Source organism: Uloborus diversus, chromosome 6 (genome assembly GCF_026930045.1).
Source record: "Uloborus diversus isolate 005 chromosome 6, Udiv.v.3.1, whole genome shotgun sequence".
NCBI classification, from domain to species: Eukaryota; Metazoa; Arthropoda; class Arachnida; order Araneae; family Uloboridae; genus Uloborus; species Uloborus diversus.
The window spans coordinates 35,568,327-35,589,786 of record NC_072736.1 but is presented as its reverse complement, the minus strand read 5'-3'; the positions used below and the strand labels follow the sequence as shown (position 1 = coordinate 35,589,786).

General features: G+C 34.5%; 1 protein-coding gene across 1 annotated transcript in view; it reads right to left on the bottom strand.

The window, feature by feature from the left end:
- Nucleotides 1–21,460, bottom strand: part of LOC129223853 (arrestin domain-containing protein 3-like) — a 98,473-nt gene that overhangs the window by 4,809 nt on the left and 72,204 nt on the right. The window contains exon 5 of the mRNA XM_054858215.1: nt 5,059–5,244. Coding sequence (XP_054714190.1) covers nt 5,059–5,244 — 186 coding nt within the window. The remainder of the gene's footprint in view (nt 1–5,058; nt 5,245–21,460) is intronic.

Here is a 21,460-nt window from a genome sequence, read left to right as displayed (position 1 = left end):
CAAAATATAGTTATAATTAAACTTGATACCATGTCTCTTTCGAAGATGTGACAGTTGCAAAAAAGTTGATACATTGTTTAAAGAAAAATAAATTACCACTATTATCCTATTGAAACACGTGTGTAAACTTTTACTGAAGATTAAATTTTTTAACCTTGCTCAGAGGGCGCCTCGAACTTAACTTAAACTTTTGGGAGAGTGAAAATTCAACATTTGCCGAATAGAACTCCAATCCAAATCTGCCGAATAATGATAATTTTGCTAAATGGAACTCCAAATTTTGCCGAATGATGATAATTTTGCAGAATAAAACTCCAAATTTTGTCGAATGATGGTAATTTTGCCGAATCGTCAGACAAAACTTGCCGAATAAGGACATTTTTGGAAGGCCACAGAGACCTCCTATCGGGCTCATTTATGATTCTGTAAGTAATTTTTGAACTAGTAACCAATAATTGTTCATACGGTTGTACAAAATTATATGTGATGTGATGTACAACAAATTATAACTGTTAATCGAAAATGGTTTGAACCTAATACTCTTGAATTAGCGTTTCACCCGAGTCAACGATTCTCATAGTCCGGCACTGGTCCGCAAAAAACTTGTACCGACTTTAGGATTGATTTTCACCTGTACCTGCTATAAAAATGTTCTTATTGAAAAAAAAATAACACTATATGGTTCAACTTTATGCATTTTTTAAAAACATGCTTTAATACCATACTTTTAGGGTTTGGAATCCGTAGTTTTGCTTTTGGAAGCTCATAACATAGAGGTACTCCACATTTGTCACCTTTTTTTCCGAACTGGATTTTAATTAATTTTTATAATACTCCAAGATTTTTTTCAAAGGTTTATTTGTTTATAGAGGATTAGTAAAATAACTACTTGCGTTTACATTTACATACCACCATAAATAAACGACAGGGAATGTTTTACTAAACTAATTTAGTAGTTTTTTAATGTCTAGTACATTTTTTTTTACAAAAAAGGAAAAATAACACAAGTCGGCGAAATGTTCCCCACCAATTTCACCGGCCCGTGGGCCGAAAGAGATTTAGAAAAGCTGTTCTGAGCTATCCAGGATTCAGGCACGTAGCTAGAACTTTGTTAAGGGGGGGGGGGGGGGTCCAAGGTTGCACGAACTTCAAAAGAGGAGGCATGCTAAAGCAGAATTAGTAGCTGATAATTACACAAGACTAAGATAAATCCAATTAAAACTGATCATTAAAATATGATAATTAACTAAAATTAATTAAATAATTGAAATTAATAGAGTCATTAGTGAAAATTAGTTAACAAAAAGTTTATGTTAAGTGGTAATCACATACAAAGTTTCCGAACATGGGTGAACCTCTGTCCTCCTGAAAATAAGTGGTATATTTTCTATTAATAAAAAGGGCACAAGAAAAGAAAAACGGAATACGAAAACTGTTCTAGAAATTACTTGGAAAATGCATGCGATAATTTAATAGAATATTAAAGCTTTGTAATATATTTCAACAAAATATGTACATATGTACTTATGCCATTTTATTTGAAAACTAGAAAGTCACCCGTCAAGGCATGACGGGTGAAAATTGCTTCAACTCTTCTTCATTTGAACGAAGCAATGCCTGTTTGGTGATATTTTGATAGTTGAAATTTTAACTCAACACCAGTGGATTAACCCTAAACTCCAATAGATAGCGTTAATTGTTTTCGTTTCTTCATTCCTCTGATATGACACAGTCTTACCAGTAAAACTGTTCAAGTTACCGGATCGAGTTCAGCCTTGTCACAATAAAGCCTTTCCTTGCATGTTAATCATTACCAAAACATATTATCGAATTACATATCATGCCGTGGTGCGAATTCATTGTTGAAACACGCGGGTTACTCGATCATCGGCACTATTTATATGAGGATAAATAAATCTATATCTATGGAGTCGAATGTATAACTATATGAATGTTACATAACGTAACCCTGTCCGATTTGAACAACATTTCAGGCAAAATCCCACAACTCTCTCAACGAAAATATTAACAAGGTTTCGTTTAAAAAGCTTGAATTAGTTTTTATTTATTTACATTTATAATATTCTTTTGATACCACGAAATAGAATGATATTTCCAATCTTATCCGTTTTCTAATTATCATTCCTAATCATCAATTAAAAGCTTGAACAAACTATTAACTCTTTGGGGGACGGAGGCTTCCTTTGTTGCAACTATTTTTTATATATATATTTTTTCTTTCTTCAGCCAACTGACACAGTGATTTCAGTTAGCTGAAAAAAAAGAGAAGCAAGAAATAAATGGTGTTCTCAAGTGAAGTCGCTATTCCTCAAAGGGTGAAAGCTGTTCGAAAAAATTTTAAATATCGGAAAAGGCGTATTGCCGTTTTTTATCATTATTTTTTTCTTTCTAACGGGGCTGTGTTAGAGGCTTTAGCCTTTTGCGGAACAAGTGCGAACCAATGATATGGCATCCAGTCATTCATATGCCACCATTAAGGCGCGGATGTGAATGTCACAGGAAAATTTGATGCCCAGTTTCCACCAGATGGAGACACCTGAGCTCTCTTCGATGCGAAACTGCAAAATGAATTTAATTTTGTCAAGAGTATTCACAGTCAAACGACCTAAGGGATCTTTTACATGCCGATTAATGGAATGTATACCTAATGAATTAAATTAAGCATCTGTGTAATTTTATTTTAACAACATGTTGTTAATTTTAACAACAATACATATCATATTTTACGACGCAGGTAATGATTTTTTTTCTTCAATACGATGTTAGCAAAACACTCTATTGCAAGAAATAGTAAATATCTTTAGCTTGAAGAAAATAAGTGTTTAAAAAAAAGGCAATATATAACAGAAAAGCTCAAAAACATTTACCTCGTATTCACCTTTTTTTGTTTCTTTGCTTGTAACGCAGTAAATAGCGGTAATTTTCACCTAGTAATTTATAGTTAAATGCACATGCCTGTTTTTTGTTAATTTAATGCTACCTTCACAATTTACTAAAGATGGATGCATAGATGCTAATTAAATAACTCCTTAGTACAAAGCCAGTGAATAACAATCAGAAAATGTATTCCAATGATGCAAATACAAATATGTTTTATGGAACAACATCGAATAAGTTTTTTTTAGTCAATTAAAAACTAACTGTTTTTCTTTTGGGATCATAGAATCACAATTCAGTAAGATTTAAAAGTAATAATTTCTAATAAATTACTTATTACATGCGTTAATATGGCCGAACTTGTAATTTCATAAACTGATCACAGTAAAATATTCAAGTACTTTTCAATTTAATTTTTCTATAAAATTTTGATACCGTAAAAAGTTTGTTACATCAACTTCAAGTTTTATTTATTCATTTATTTTATTTATTTAACCTTCAAACACGAATTTTTTTGGGCATTTAATATGTTCCATGATCATGCTTAAATATTGGGGGGAAAACATCAGTAAAAAATCTACGTAATTTGTTACTCAGAAAGGAGAGAGATGCTAAAAGTAATCTAAAAGTTCAAATAAAATTTTTATCAAAATATAAAATGAATCTGAAATGAACCATGCCAAAAATATAGAGTTAAAATGCAAAAAAAAAAAAAAAAAAAAATCAATAATTATTTTTCTCATTCTCAAACACACGAAATGTGTACAATTTCTTTTTTCGCTGCTGGCTTAGAATCTAAAATTAGTTTTTAAAAAACTAATTAACACGTAAAATTGCTCGTATTATCAAGGAAACTTTAAAAGGGAGCACTGCGACTTACCTGGTTTGGGTAAACTTAATTTTCTTTTGCATACAATTTTGTTCAAGATATGTTTTCTATAAGTATAACATAGATAAAAACTGCGTGTTAAAACAGAAAAGAATCGGAATTCAATCACTGATTCACCAGGAACGCACCTCACTCTGGCTGTCTTTCGTACAACATGCGTCTACGAAATCCACGAAAATCCAAAAAGAAAAGAGAAAGAAATAAAGAAAACCACGCCAATGAGCCTGTGGGATACAGCGGAAGTGGCAATAAATGCTTGTTTTTACTTTGCCAATGGCAATTTGATGGACCAAGGAGAGGGGCTGAATTTCAAGGTCACAGGACCCAGCTGATTTGAAAGTCGAAAGGGACATTTTCGTCCCCCCCGACAAGGGACCCCGTTTCGAACAAGGGCCGGTGACACAGCAAAAAGCACACGAAAATTGGGAACCTGCAGTTGTTGCACGAGGTTCTCGTGTTCTGAATTGACTCAAGCGCTGAGAAAATTGCCGATTACTGGGAATATTTAAGGGGAGAGAATGCTGCGTTTTATAAAATCATTATCTTTCGGAAAAATTTTGTTCATGCGAGATGCAACAACTGAGAAAAAAGGAGAAGGGTCTTTCGGGAAGGGGGGGGGGGCGGGGTCCGGACCCCATGGACCCCCCCCCCTTGGCTACGTCCATGCAGGATTTGAACTCAAGGTAGGGATGTTCCTCATTTTGGGTGTTCGTGTTTTGGTGTTTGAGTTTGGGTGTTGGGTTTGGTTGTTCGCTCAATTGTTGCAGCATTGGAACAATAACCTAAAGGTACCCCGTACGCCATCAGGGTTTAGGCAGAATTACATGCAATACACCGATTGCCTGGTTATTCCATCCAGAGACTGCAGTTTCGTCCTTTCTGCTAACTTACTGCTTTTGCCTCCACTTAAAAGTTGAACCGCGCTATGCCTGCGGATTCTCGCTGGTGGGTTAAATGTACTTTATCTAGCAGTTTGTGGGCACTCTCAGCTTCAATTGAGATAGCATCTGCCTCCAACTCGGTTATTTCCTAGACTTAAACCTTCCATAACAAGGACGAAACTGCAGTCTCTGCATGCCATAACCGGCCTGTTGATATATTGCATGCGCATTATTCTGTTATAACGTTTCTTGGAAGAGTGAGTATTCAATTCATGAATAAAGTTACTTCTGAAAAACAGCAGGAGAAAGATTTCAAACTTTGGTGGAGAATCCTTCAGAGGAATCTGAATTTATGAATGGCAGTCAGACCTGTGAGTTGTTGAAACTTACATAAACGTCATATTGTATCTTGATTAGATGACAACCTCGCAGGTTGGTCGGAGGAAGAGGTGGGATGTACAGTAGTTCGTTCTTCCAGTGGTCCGTAGTTCCTGCGTCTATCCTTCCTTTTTGAAGAGATGCTAACTCCCGTGTTTCTGATTGCACTATTTTCTTTTTCGCCGTGTACTGAATTGTCTGGAATGAAAAACAAATTGGAAAAATTAAACTTTCATTGCAAGTGTCCTTACGTTACAAAGGGGTGCCTATCTGGGGGTAGGGGGTCATGGCGCAGACTGTGCCATTGAAATTTTTAGGAAGGGGGTTGTTTTGAGGGGTATTTTTCACTTTTTGGGGGAAGTTCTTGTTTTTTTGTTGGGGGGGGGGGGGGTGTCATCGCGATATCTAGGGGGGGGTGCCTTTGCGCTTAGGGAGGGGGTCAACTCTGCGTTAAAAAGTAAAATATACAGTTAACTCCTCGATGACTCGAACAGACCCGTCATTTAGGGGAGTCAAGATGAGGCAATTGAGCCCCTTGGCTTTGTGAAATTAATGTATGTATGTATAATTGGACGTGGTTTTAGTTGTTTTTCGGTACAATTTGTATTGAGAAGCACCCCTTGACTCTTCCCACCCCCGGAAAAAAATCTAGAAGAAAGACCTGAACCCAAAGTCCCAAGGGGCGGCTAAAACCTTCGGGTTATGGGAAGTTTCTACCGTCTTCTCAAAAGTTTGGGACTCAATGAAAGCTTCAAAATAAAAAAATATTCAAGTTATGAGGCTTCTAGTTATCGGGAGTTGCCTGTATGAGTAAAACGAACAAGGACGGATACAAGGGAAGGGCAATGGGGGCGAGCGCCCCTCCCTTGAGGGGTTCGACACCTATAATTTTTCGATATTGAATTTTAAAAAACGGAATTTTTGATGATCTTTTATGATGTTTCTGAAAGGGCGGGGGATCCTCCCTCCTCCCTATAAATGTTTCAGAATAAAATTCCAAAAAAGAAAGAAAAAGAAAAAAAACCCGCTTGCAGTTCATCTTTGATGACGTTGGGGTAAAAAATGTGCTCGGAATTCTTTTGCGGATACTTTTTTGAAATTGAAATTCCGAAAGAAAAAAAGCAGTTTCAGACGATCTTTGATGATTCTAGGAGAACAATGGATCGAGGATCCCAGTGAATGTTCTTCCCACAATTTTTCGATATTGAAGAAATTGAAGTTCAAAAAACGTAAGTTTAGACGACCTTCGATGAATTAAGAATGAGGGGGGAAGAATTCGGGGCTCAACTCCGGAAATATTTCGGAATTAAGGACCGAAATATTCACAATCATATATGGAAACTAGGATAGGTAGTAAAGGGTAAGAAATCAAATCGCACCTCCCTTGAAAAGTTTTTGGATCCATCTTTGAAAACGATCATAATTCTTTGTAGAGGCAAACAATCACTGAAGAAAATCACTTGATAGAAATCTGATACTCACGAAAAAGTTACACCGAAAATAAACAAACAGGTTGCCTGAAGGTTTGCTACTATGGATACTAAGAATGATGATAATGATGGCGATGATAATAATAATAATAAAACTAAAACAGTAGTCAAAATAGCTGTGATAATGAGGACGATAATGATAATAGTGTTACAAATTCTGTAAATAGTAATTATTTTTATGATTAATTTGTTGCAATCGGGCTAAATTTGGCGTTTATTCCATTATTCTTCATCTAAAAATTATTGTAGTAACGTAATTATTGTAGTAACGTAACCTGTAAATAGTTTCTTGTAATAAATATACAACTCCCTAACATTCGACTGAAGTATATGGTCTCCAGATAACGTTTGTGAATGGTATAAAAAGAAAATACGAGAAGCATTTCGAATTTTGTCGAAACTTCTCTAGGATTTACAAATAGCCTCAACGCGTGATAAAGTTTAGTTTTGCTTTTTTAAACTGTCTGAGCCGTTAGCTCTGTTATTGTACCTTCGCACTGTGTTTTTGCGTATTTGGATGTAAATACGTGTGTAACCGTTGAGTTTACGGTGTTAATTGTTATTTGCCTAACTGCTATGGTTGATTTAGCAGTTGCAGCTACATTTCCTGTACATAGCTGTAAATAAATCTCCTGTGCTTTTCTCAAGAACTGTGTCGTCATTTCAAGAAAATTTGAAGTTGTATCACGAACTCTTAACAATAGTAATATCAATAATAATAGCAGCAGAAATATAAGATTTGCTTCGTAAACGAACTAATAGTTACTGCGAAGGCATTAAAAGTTACTGTATTTAAAAATGATTAATCAACTTTAAAGAACTTGCGTTTTTAGAAGCAGATTGCAAGCGTTATTTTTAGACAGCAGTTTGATTATTCCTCTCGAGTCTCAGGTTAAAATAATGCTTTAAAAATACTTTCATAATATATTCAGGATAGCAGACAATATAATTCAGCCTTAGCTTCAACGGTTATTAGTTTCCTAAATGAGTTTCAGATAAAAATTTCAGTCGTTGAGTTTTTGCAAAAATTAATTTCAGAAAGGGAGCAGATAACTTTAACTGACGTCAACATTTTTTTTTGTTGTTGTTTTTGAAAATTTCAAATTAAAATATGTGGTACATTGAGATTGTCTTTTGTTTTGATGAAGCACATCTGCTCTACTTACATCATAAAAGCGCAAATTTGAATTTCGTTAAAATTTGAACCTTTTGATAAATAAAAGCATTTTAAAGACAAATTTATAAAAGTAATAAAAAGTATTGGACACTCGTAAGACTAATAGCAAGTGGAATTCAAATTTAAATTAGCGATGGGATTGCAAGACGATGGATACTCAGGGACACGGGAATCCCCGTTCTCGAAATATTTGGTTGTTATCGTAAAAATAATGCAAATGCTATTTAAATTGGCCTTGTTTAATAGTATGAGAACTTTAAAATGTGAAAGCGCTGAAGCGAGCGCCATCTGGGATCGAGAGTATGCTGGGACTGCAAGGAGGGAGAAGGTGGGTGTGTTGGTGAGTTGGAGGAGACGTATGTCTCACAAATAAAACAGTCCACTTTAAATTTGAGCGTTGAGTGTGTTTACTGTGTACAGGGGCGCCGACTTGCAAAAATTATTGAGGGGGCTAGACGTCGCCGGTGATCCATGGGTTATGTAATCCCACGGCGTCCCCCCTCCCCCCCCCTTTTCCAAAAAAAAAAAAAAGTTCAGATTTTTTGAACCTTGAAAATGCCAATTTACATATTTTCTGGTGTATATGATTTATATAGACAAACGATATGCGGCATGGCGTTTTCAAAGTCAATCTAAGAATTTGTATTCAAATTTTCTGGTTCAATTAGATCATGTCACTTGTCTTCACTGTGGGACATTTTTACAGTTCTATTTTGGGAGAAATCGTGCTGTTCCGTGGCTAGGCATTGATATAAGGTAGGGCACTTGACTTGCATGGAAGGGCACTCCCAGTGCGCCCAAATACAAAAAATATTGGGAGAGTGGGGGGCATACCACGGGTTTAACCCCGGGAAATTTTTTAAATTGGAGATGGAAAAAGTAAGTTTTACAGTTTTTTAAGCATTTTAGAGTAATATATATTATCAACATTAGAATCCCGAAAACTCTACTCTCGCTAACTCAACACATGTTTTGGCTTTGAAAAACAAAAAAAAAAAAAAAAAACCCACATGTACGGTATTTTTGTAAAAAGTTAATTTAATTTATAGTATAATAATTTTGTTTTTAGTCTATTACAGAATAGTGAATATATATCTAAAAAGATTGAAATTATATTTAAATAAATCTTAAACTATCATTTAAAAAATAAAGCATAAGATATTGCTGTCGCACTTTGATTAATAAGTTAAATAGCTAATTTAAACTTGCTTTGAATAAGGCTCAGAATTCATTAAATAAAAATAATATCCCACAGTTAATTTGTTTAATAAAGTTAATATACGTAGTATGTAAATAGCGGGTTTTTATAGGGTCTTATATTCTAAATATATTTAAGTATTTGAAAATAACTAATGCAGTACTATAGTAATACGGTAATAAAATAGTACTAATATTTCGAAGTTTTAAATCTAACATTCTATATGTAGTTAATTATCTATTTTACAGAGATTTTTAAAACTGCTTTAAATACCAATATTAGGGTTGTCTTTAGAAAGGTGCAAATGTCGACCGCCTGACTAGATTACTGAATTTTACTGAATTTGAAGTCGTTGACGACTGGTCGAATATCCAATTCATCCAAAATATCTGGGTGGTTATGAAGAACAGCCAAGTTGTTCAATCGCTTCTGCCCCATTGTTGATCGAACAGACTATTCGCAGGTTCACACACTTGGGACAAATTCTAAGCGCTCGCAGCAACGTTACACTATCATTATTCACACAACTCGTTTTCAGTTAACCTGCTTTTTACCGTAAAAATTATTTGTTGTAACCCATTACTGAATGTATTTTACAAGGTAACTAACTATCTTCAAACAAGGAAAATAAAAAATACTGAGACAAATTTGTGAGTTTTTAAAGCATTAAATAACTAATAATTTTCTTAAATTATTGAGGGGGCTCTGCCCCCTCAAAATTTTTTTGAGGGGGCTCGGGCCCCCTCAGGTCCCATGGAGTCGGCGCCACTGACTGTGTATTAATTAAGTTGTGACATGAGACAGCACATAAGTGGTCCTTCCGGAGCCTGAGAACGACACAGAGACCTGTGGATATGAGAATTATTGAGGACATTTGAGAAGTAAGTGACCATTGTATAATTATTATTCATCAATGTGCTAGAAACTAAAATGTTTAAAAACTGTAAAAAAAGAAGATTTGAGGATTATTGCCTCTGAATTAGGAGAAACTGTTGATGAAAAATTAACTGTTGTTCAATTAACTGAGCTAATTAAGAACAATAGTTATTTTAAATCTGATATTGAGTTTGTGAAAGATTTAATTAGTTTAATAGTAGAAGAGCGTAAGAATAATGACTTACAGCAAAAACAATTAGATTTAGAGCAAGTTAAATATGAAATAGTTAAAGCTGAGTTAGAGCTTGCGCGAGTGAGAGCAGGTTCGAAACCAGAGAATCAAAACCAAAACGAAAGTTATGTTGATGTTCAGAATTCTCTAGATTCTTTGATAAAAAGCATAAGAATATTAACTGTGAAAGTCCCTACTAAGCCTGAAGGCTGGGCATTCTTCTTTACTTCTTTAGAAAGAGCTTTTGTATCTAAAACTGTTCCTGATAAATACAAATCAGAAATCCTATTGAATTTATTAGGCGAGAGAGCCGCAAATGTGATAACTTATATTACAGATGATGAATTGAGTAACTACGAGAAAGTGAAAGCTATTATTTTAAGAGAGTTCGAACCCAGTGCTCAATCGTGTTTAGAAAATTTTAGAAAGGCAACACGGCAACAAAACGAAAATTACCAACAGTTTGCTTCTCGTTTAATAACGAACTGGGAATATTATTTGAAACTAAGAAATGTGTCGGACTTTAAGACATTAAATGAGTTGATAGTATCTGATAAAATATTTGATACTCTTGAGAAAGATGTAGCAATGCATATTTCTATTAAAGCACAAGATAGCTGGTTGCGTCCAAAGGAGCTGTCTAAAGAAATATACTTGTATTATACATCGCGAGGGAAAAATGAAAAAATAAATTCAAGTTCTTACACCAAGAAATTTAACGAGAAGAATATTCCAAAAGTATTTTTAAGCGATATTAAAACGCCTAAATGTATGTTATGTTGTGAAAATCATTTATTATATAAGTGTCCTAAATACTGTAAGCTATCCGTGAATGAAAGAATTAAATTTATAAAAGAGAAGAGACTATGCTTTAACTGTTTATCGATAAAACATAGCGTGAGTCATTGCAAATCGAAATTCTCCTGTTCTGTGTGTGGGAAAAAACATCATGTGACGATTCATTTTCTGTCTGAGAAGGTGATTGCGCGCGAAAATAAACAAGACGTAATGGCGTCAAATGAGATCCCCTCCCAACAGCTGTCAGCACTGGCTGAAGAATTTATGCCGAATCGAGAGAACACTTTGTTTACGGCAATAAGTGAAGCAAAAACAAAAAATGTTTTATTGAGTACTGCGATGTGTTATATTACTGATGCTGAGGGAAATTTACAACCCGTAAGAGCAATTTTAGATAACGGATCATCATCGTGTTTTATAAATAACGAGTGCACCAATTTCCTTGGTTTGAAGAAACAGAAAATAAACGTATCAGTGTCAGGATTAAATGATTCAATATCCACAATTAAAGCGCGTGTATCTGCTTGTATCAGCAATAAAGAAAAGAGTTTCACTAGGAAGTTGGACCTTTTAGTAGTGCCAAAAATTACACAGGATTTAATTCCGTCAAATAAGCTTGAAATTAATGTGAATGACTTTTGTAATATTAATCTCGCAGATGAAAAATTTAATATTCCAGGATGTATACAGTTATTATTAGGAGCCGAGATATTTTATCAATTGTTAAAACCAGGGCAAATTCATTGCAAAAATTCAAGTCTAATTTTACAAAACACAGTTTTTGGTTTTATCATATCCGGAAGTACAATATCCGAGACAGAAAATAAAATTCATTGCGGTTATATTAATGAAGAATGTGATTTGGATAAAACACTTAAGGCTGCTCTTCAGTGGGGAAGAAAAACGATCTCGCTTGAAAATGGGCTTTTTCTTTAAACGAAAGCAATGTTCATCAGTGAAGTGATTGACACTTCAACAACCAATAGAACGAGCGGTGGCCGATGAAAGTGTGGATCATGTGACCTGTCACATTTTGCAGGGGGACAGACCGGACGCTCCCCTTCTGTGCAGAGTAGTCGAAGGAGGTAATAGCTGACGGCGAAATGAAACCGCAGCTTTTTACAGACCCTTCCAAGGAAATTCTAGTTCTTTCCCTCTTGAGTCTTGACTACATAGGTAAAAGAAAAATTACTCAGTGTAAAAGGCGCGGCATTTTGCAATCCCGCTTGTGATATTAATTTATTTGCATTCGCACTAAAATTAATTTTTGAAACCATATTTTTTTCCCCATTAATACGGTTCCTGATCTCATCTAGGAAAAATTAACGAATGAATGAATATTTGCAATAAATAAATTTATAAATTCGTTTTATTTTTAGAAAAATGTTCGTTATTGAAAATTGATAATATCAAAAAAGGAAGGGAAAAAAAAGATAGCCTACATGACCACACTGAATTTTAACGAAATGAACTCCAAATTCTAACAAAAAAATATTCTTTAAAAATGGATGATCCTACTTAATAAATCTGAAAAATCGAGTGCCGAATAAAAGTGGGGACTAACTAGTTATCGGTTGGCGAAATTCTTTCACTTCCTCTGCCTGTTTGCCACTCTCCCCAACCCCATCCGAGTTAGCAGAAAACATTCTTAAAAATGAAACTAGATCCTCTTTGCATAGTTAATACTTGATTGTACAATAAACATTAATGCCACTAATTACTTACATTAACCTTTATTTGAACTGATAATATTTATATTTTAGTGCTAAATTAAATACTACTTTGTTGGTTAGTTACCTGTTTTACAAATGTAGTGGCGACTAGAAAAAAATGTGGCTACTATAAATGCCTTTTCTCACCACTGGTGACCAGAAAATTCCCCTAATCTTTATCTTTGAATCCTTTTCTTTTTGAAAAAATATTTATTTATTTATCTAAGTACTATATGCAGATGAGAAGGCTACGATAGCATTTCTCAAGGGGTTGTTATGGTGAAAGTTCTTTCAAATTGAGCATAACAACGGCAAAGTCGCGGACGGCTACGGATAAGGATTTCCTGAATTTGAAAAATTAAAGATTTTTCTCTGATCTTTGTATGCAAGGGTGCTCACCCTGCTCCAAGCTCAAAGGCAAAAATCACTCCTTCCCCCACTCTCAATGTTTGTAAACTATCTTGCGTTGAAATTTTGCAATAAAACTAAACCTAGCACTTTTAGAGTCTCAGATTCCCAGTTACTAAATTCGGCAAAATACATGAGGTATTACATGCATTATATGACCAAAAGTATTGGGACACTTTCAAAAATTCACAATTTTACGGATTTCTCAAAAAATAAAAGACCAATTGCTCTCTGCTCTGTAATTTTTTTCTCATGAAAAGTATACTCCAGACGTCAAATCCAATAACAATTAAGTCTGATATTCATTTAGGGGACCAGCAACAAATAATCTGTTCTTATCATGAATTACTCTATAACGATGGCAGGAAAGTGTTGCCAGTTTGCTAACAATTCCTTACCATTCGTCGCCTATCCTAGAATTATAAATTCGGCTCATTAGATTGCTGATAACTTTTTAAAATTTAAAGAAATTGCGGTGGAATTTTTTTCATGGATTGTAGGATGTATCTGAGCTTTGAATTATGAACGTTATAAATTGCTATCTTTCGTGTCTGCGCAGTGAAAAATTAATAGCTTTAACTGTTCATATTTCAACAAATTTTCAATATTTTAACTTCAAATTTTATTATTATGTTTCTCTAAAATGCTGTCAAATATTTTAAAAGTTTAGTAACGTTTGACGAAATACTCTGCGTAATATAAGGCGAAAACCTTCAAAAAAAATTTGCATTTTTGAAAGAAATGCTTATATTTCCATGGGTATAAGAGATACTTTCACAAAAATATAAAAATAAGTTTTTGATAGATTTTTAACTCATTTCTGAAAATTATAGCTTATTCCCAGCAATTTGCAATGAAAAATTATCAAAAAACTTTTTTACTCAATTTGTTGTCGGTCCCCTAAATGAATAACAGACTTAATTTTCATTGGAAAATGACAACTAGAGTATACATTTTATGCGAAACAAATTATAGAGCAATTGGTCTATTATTTCTCGAGAAATCCCTAAACATGTGAATTTTTGAAAGTGTCCCAATGCTTTTGGTCATATAGTGTATATAGTGCTTCTACTTCAACACATTGAGTTTTTATTAAAATTTTCTAATGAGTTTTGTTGGTGTCTGATCCTCGTTAGTTGTCATAATAAATATTAAGGGTTGTCCTTTTTCTCAGAAGGCACGAAAATATTACCTACATGTATATCTGCCTGAAAAAAAAAAAAAAAAATCTCGAAATACTTAGATGAAAAAAATCTCAACGCCTCGCTCTGCCAGATTTTAAAGTTTTTATCGCTCTGCCTCGTTTTCATGCATCTTGCATTTAATGAATCAATAATAAAAAATAAAAAAAAGGGCAAGAAACAGATTTGCAGGAAATACATAAAGTTGAAACAAAAATGAAAATGAACAGCTTACATTTAGGAAAGCAATTATAGGTACAAGTAAGGGTTCACAATTAAAAAAAAAACAAACAAGACAAACTTTTTCTTTTAAGTTCTGTGTTACGCACTTCTGTGCCGAAAAATTATCGTATCCTGTCTTCAGTCACAGAATAAAATGAATGTTCTAATCCAATAATTATCAAGTAATTTTCATTCGTATAGAACAAAAATCTTTTTTGAGATCCCACATTTTCTATTCTATTGACTCCTAGTAATATGTAAATACAGCGAGAGAAAGGATTTAGCTTCTTGTTTAGGAGAGGGAACCATTTCTATATTTAATTAACATGATCTTTATCGTAAGCATACTATTTACTCAGAAATACTTCCTATTTTCCCAAGCACTCTATTTGGGGGCTATGCCTTTTAATTTTCTCGAAAATAAAAATTTTCAAAATGCACTTTTAGACGATCTCTGGTAGTATTTGGAAGTAAGTAAGAGGTCCTGTGATCTTCCACCAGCAAATTTTTGAACTTGAAACGCCAAAAACACAATTTCAGGTTCTTCAATTCTGTTAGGAAACGGGGAGTTCGGAAGCTTTCCCCGGAATTTTTCGAAATAGTCTAAAAACGCAGTCTTAGTGTGATGTTGGGGGGGGGAGGCAAAATTTTTAAAGTGTTATAAACATGATTGTAGGCCATCTTTATTAACGTTGGGGGCATGCAGGTTTTTGAAATCCAAAAATGCAATTTTAGACGACTTTTTTTTTTATGGTCAAAGAAGGACTTTTCACAAACTCCCTTCCCGAAGTTTTTTGAAATTAAAGCCATAAAAACGAAATTTAAGACGATCTTTAATGATGTTTTTTTAAGGGGGGGTGCTTATGTGACCTGAAAACCTTTATGCCTGTAATTAATTTTTTCTACATTGTATTAAAATGTTGATCTAGCTTCTGAGAATGAAAATAGAAAACAGTGAAAACTTGTAACCCCCATTCTATATTGTTCACATTTTAGTTAGCTTTGTCGGCAACATAAGGCTGAAAACGTCATTAAAACTAATACATACAATGCTTAGTAATTCTACCACGGTGTGTTTTTTACATTAACTGAATCATATTAAATTGCTAATATATTTTTCATGATTTTCTATGTATTTAATGAGTATGTTGGTGTACGGAATGTTTTCCGCTATTGATTTTTCCACCTCCCAAACCTTCTAAAGAAATTTGACGAGTCTGGCTCTTAAAGACACAAATAATTTTCAAAAATGTTTGTTGAGCTGTGGAAAGCACTTTATGTGTGTACCATTTGTAGTAACATAAAACACATGTAAAACGATGCAAAATACCCAGTATCTGGAATACGATTTAATCTATATATAAAAATATTTTTCTACTGGAAGGGAAAAATGTCAACTTTTCGCATTCGACAGCATTGTAACAATGTTCATTATATTGTAAATAAACAATTTGACTCAGAAATATTCTTTTCAAATCTATTTCTTTTCAAACCACAAATTTGAAAAAAAGCAGATGTTGCGAATTTAACAGCTAATAGCACGCATCTACATGGACTCACTTTCAAAAGCACTTGATTCTTCACGAAAGCCTTAGGAAAAGAGGAAAGAAGAAAGGACGTCCAGCGGAGGTCATTGAGGGGAACTAATGAGAGGGTAATAAATCTTACACCCCATTAGCTTTTACCCCTCAAAAAGGGGAGGTAACTATTCTAGGGCGGGGCAAATGCAAAAAGTGAACGTATTTTGAAATTTTTTTCAATAGTTAGAACATGATATTTGTTTAAAAAATGGTCGCATTATTTCAAACAAGATCTCAAAAGAGAGCTGGAAATATTTTGCGTGTCAGGGCGTTCTTAAAATTTCGATAGCACGAGTTGCAGATGTTTTACAGAGCGAAATGTCCAACAGTACCTCGTTTTCGAAGAAATTCATTTTTTCTCGAATTTTAAAAAATCGGAGAATGGACACATCAAAAAAGTAAAAACTAAAAGAAACAGACATGGTCTTGAAAAATACTCAGAAAAAAAAACGGATCCGAAAACTTTACAGGAATTTGTAAAACAAGCTCCAACTTTCCCCGTAGGTTAACATTAGATCCGAATCTTTCAGACTCTCAGTGAAGAGCACCCTTAAGCGATTCTGGGAAATAGAAAATGTTGAGTCTATTGAGCACAAAAGTAAAGAGAGCTTAATTTGCGAAGAACATTTTGTACAGAATCATTCTAGAGATGCTAAAGGGAAATACATTGTAAAGATGCCCCTAAAGGAAGAACCTAGTTCTTTAGGAAAATCTAAAGACATAGCGCTAAGAAAGTTGAATAGTTTGTGGAACCGTTTAGAAAAAGATCCAGAATATTTATCCTTGTATAAGAAATTTTTAAGTGAATATTTAGAGTTAGGGCATATGACTGAGGTGAAAGACTCTGATGAGGATCTGAGTTACTTTGTACCTTATTTAGGAGTCTATAGAGCGGTTAGCAAGTCGACGCCGCTACGCGTTGTCTTTAATGCTAGCTCCCCTACGTCAAATGGGAAATCTCTAAATTCTTTGCAGTATAACGGTGGTATCATACAGGATGATTTGTTATCAATTATGTTGCGATTCAGAAGATATGTTTATGCCTTTGCTGTAGACATCAAAAAAATGTACAGGATGATTTTAATTCATCCCAGTCAAAGACCCCTTCAAAAAATCTTGTGGAAGGAAACAAATGATGGTTTAGTTAAAACTTACGAACTAAACACAGTGACATATGGCACGGTTAGTGCCCCTTTTTCAGCAGTTAGAACTTTGAAGCAATTAGCAATAGATGAGGCAGAAGAGTACCCTCTTGCAGCAGCAGCTTTACATGATAGTTTTTATATGGGCGATGTTCTGAGTGGATCGAGTTCTTTAGAAGAAGCAAAAGAGCTTCAAAACCAATTAATCGGAATTTTGAGAAAAGCAGGTATGGAGTTGCATAAGTTTTTAGGAAATCACCCTGATCTTTTCATGAGCACCGAGAAAGATTATAAATTTGTGATTACTGAAGAAACTAAGGCTTTAGGTGTATCGTGGCAATCAGAGATAGATTGTTTTACATTCCAGGCAAAGGTAGAATCTGGTGTACCAGTTACTAATTTTATGGTATTATCAACCATCGCGCGCATTTTTGATCCACTTGGTCTTTTAGGCCCAATTGTGACACGGGCGAAAATATTCATGCAGAAGCTCTGGTTATTGTCAATAGATTGGAATGATCAGCTTCCCATGAAAGAAAATAAAGAGTGGCAAAACTTCATTGACTTACTACCATGTATCAACAACATTAAGGTTCCGAGATGTAATTTAAGTGAGGGTACTATTGATGTACAATTGCACGGGTTTGCTGATGCCTCAGAGGTCGCCTATGCTGCAGTTATATATTGCAGATCCATTAACAATTCTGGTGAAGTTACAGTAAGACTTGTTTCCAGTAAGTCCAGAGTTTCCCCTCTTAAGCGTATGACAATACCACGCCTCGAGTTAATGGCTACAGTTCTATTAGCCAAACTGATAAAACGAGTTACATCCTCCTTAAAACTGGATATATCGGAAACATATTTGTGGAGTGACTCTATGATAGCTCTCTCGTGGATTCGGAAAGAACCTCATCAATTAAAAACTTTCATTTCAAATAGAGTGACTGCAATACAAGATTTGACAAATATTCAACAGTGGCACCATGTAGCATCACTGGAGAACCCAGCCGATCTTATATCCAGAGGTATGGATCCTGACAAGCTGTCTGAAAATAAACTCTGGTGGAATGGACCAGATTTTCTTGCTACCGGTATTTATCCTGAAAGAGACATTCCAACGGATATGAGTGGAGAAGACTTTTTAAATGAATTAAAAAAGAAGGACGATATAAACTGTGCAGCATTGTTTGCATCAACAAATATGTTTTTAAATGACTTACTTAATATTTCTAATATGTATATAAAATTAATTCGAGTACTTAGCTATATTTTCAGGTTTTTAGGAAACTGTTGCAGCAACGAAAAGAAAAAAGGGCCATTGGACCCTCAAGAGATGAAAAATGCAGAACTTAGATTAGTAAAGATAGTTCAGGGATTTGAATTTAGTAAGGAAATAAAAAAATTGAGGGAAGGTAATGCGGTTTTACCGGACAGCCAGGTAAGAAATTTAAACCCATTTTTAGATGAAGAGGGTATTTTGAGAGTGGGAGGCCGCTTGGCAAACAGTGATTTAAGTATGGATAAGAAATTTCCAATTATCTTACCTTCAAAACATAAATTGACACATATAATTCTTGAATATTTTCATAGGAAATATTTACATATAGGACCTCAAGCTTTATTATATAATGTGAGAGAATTGTATTGGCCAATTAACGGTCGTAATGCATGCAGGAAGGTAGTTCATAAATGTATAGTGTGCTTGAAGGCCAGACCTGTAACCTGCCAGCAAATTATGGGTAATCTACCAAAGGAAAGAATAACTCAAGACTTTCCATTTAACTGCAGTGCGGTAGATTTCTGTGGTCCTTTTTGGATAAAATATAGACACCAACGTAAAGGTTTATACCATAAGGTATATGTTGCAGTCTTCGTATGCTTTGTTACAAAGGCTGTACATTTGGAAATGGTTACAGATTTGACCTCACAAGCTTTTGTTGCCACACTTAAGAGGTTTTTTTCAAGAAGAGGAAAATCTTCCTATATATTTTCAGATAACGCAAAGAACTTCGTAGGAAGTAATATTGAGATTAAAAAGATGCATGATAAGATTAAAGAGCCAGATGACAAGTTGGCTGGCTATCTTAGTAGTGAAAATGTAATTTGGAAATTTATTCCCTCCAGAGCCCCACACTTTGGAGGACTTTGGGAAGCGAGCGTCAAAGCCTTTAAATTTCATCTAAAACGGGTAGTGAGTAATCAGAAACTTAATTATGAAGACTTTTTAACCGTTATTACTCAGGTAGAAGCCATTCTAAATTCGCGTCCTCTTACACCGCTATCAGCTGATATAGACGACTTATCAGTTTTAACGCCTGGTCATTTCCTCATAGGTCGACCAATAACATCTCTAGTAGAGCCCAATTTCAACGAAGTAGAATTTAATAGATTAAAATTATATCAAAGAGTGACTAAAATTGTACAGATTATCTGGAAAAAATGGTCGAATAACTACTTAAGTACTCTTCAGCGGAGAACCAAATGGTTCTTCGATAAAGAAAATGTGAGAGTAGGTGACTTAGTACTTATAAAAAATGATGACATCGCTGTAGGCAAATGGCAAATCGGGAGACTAATTGAAACTATCTCAGGTTCTGATGGTAAGATTCGAGTCGTAAAGGTGAAAACTAAGAGCGGTGAGTTTAAAAGACCAATCACAAAGGTTGCAATCTTACCAATAGAAAAATAGTAAAAAGTCGTAAAATTTTGAGAATTAGATATTCATCTACTGAAATTGTGTTTATTATCATTCATTGTGTTTTATGTGTATACATATTTTATTTTATTTTATTTTGTTTGAGTGTACATTTGTATTGTGTTTATACTTTGTAACCAAGTTTGAATCAATATTTGCAATTTTGTTGAATGCTTTGCATTGCAACGCGGGCCGGTATGTTTAATAGTATGAGAACTTTAAAATGTGAAAGCGCTGAAGCGAGCGCCATCTGGGATCGAGAGTATGCCGGGACTGCAAGGAGGGAGAAGGTGGGTGTGTTGGTGAGTTGGAGGAGACGTATGTCTCACAAATAAAACAGTCCACTTTAAATTTGAGCGTTGAGTGTGTTTACTGTGTATTAATTAAGTTGTGACATGAGACAGCACAGGCCTTAAGCTGCCTTTTTGAGCAATCCGAATTGCTTATTATCCTCACTTGACCGCTATTCGCAACTCCAGAGCTCGAATACGCTAACTTGCGGTGATTAACAATGCTAAAGAAAAAGGTAAAACATTCCGTTCGACGTGCTTTCTTTGTAGAAAATTACAGGCTTCAGAGATTGTGGTGTAATGTAATTTCAGAGGAATAGAAAATAAAGTTTTCCACAAACACGATGATATATTACTTTCATTCATTAAGCTTCAAAGCAAGTTATAAGTTACAGTATCTGTTTGTTTTACCTTTTTCATCCGCCATTAGACAGTGGCTGCAGCGCCCTCTATAGTTTACTGGAGTTGCGAATTGACGTTCCGGTTCATTTTTCAAAGTTCCCACGAAATAATGTAATGATCATCTCTAGTAATATATAAGGGAAAACACCTCATCCATATTTGTAATGTATTTCAATTGCTAAATACATTTCTTTATTTCATTTTACATAAACTACCTTACTGGCAACACCTCTTTGTTGAAAAGTGAAAGACGCACGAGACCATGTTCGATAGATTTTTAATTTAATTGAGGGACGACTTCTTGAGGTGTAACAACGTTATGTGTGATGTTAATAAAGTTTGATTGATTTTTATAATATAATGGAGTCAAATTTATATACGAAACTAGCTGTACCCGACGCGCGTTGCTACGCCAACAAAAAAATACATCATTATACTGATTTTCATGACAATCGGTTGCACGGGGCAAAAGTTGCTACTCTGCAGTGCCACCTGGTGGCGAGTGGCTTCAATGAGCATGTTATGCACCTTCTCCGTGAAAAAATACATATATATAGCAATTTTCATAATAATCGGTCCAGGTATTAAGTGAAGCTGTGACTATACTCAAATTTTGTACTCACGCAGTTTGCAAGATCAATCAATCGCTAAAAATATCAAATAGAAAAAGTTTTAAATCTCCCCGTTGCATGAAAAGCCATAAAACAAAAAAGAAAGAATTTATTTGTTCAAACTCAAGAAAAATGGCAACAGCTAACTTCTTATCAATGAGATATTTCGCGCGAATTAATTTCTGCAGCCGATAATTTTATTCGTATTTATCCAATGGATTGTGACTTAAATTGGAATAAAAAGGGAACTATCGATCGGATTTTTTTCGAACTGGTCTATAAACATTCCCAGTACCAAAAATAACAAACGGTGAAAGTTTCAGCCAAATCTGCCGGGTAGTTTTTGAGTTCATGGATGACATACAGACAAGCATTCATTTATATATATATAGATTAGGGA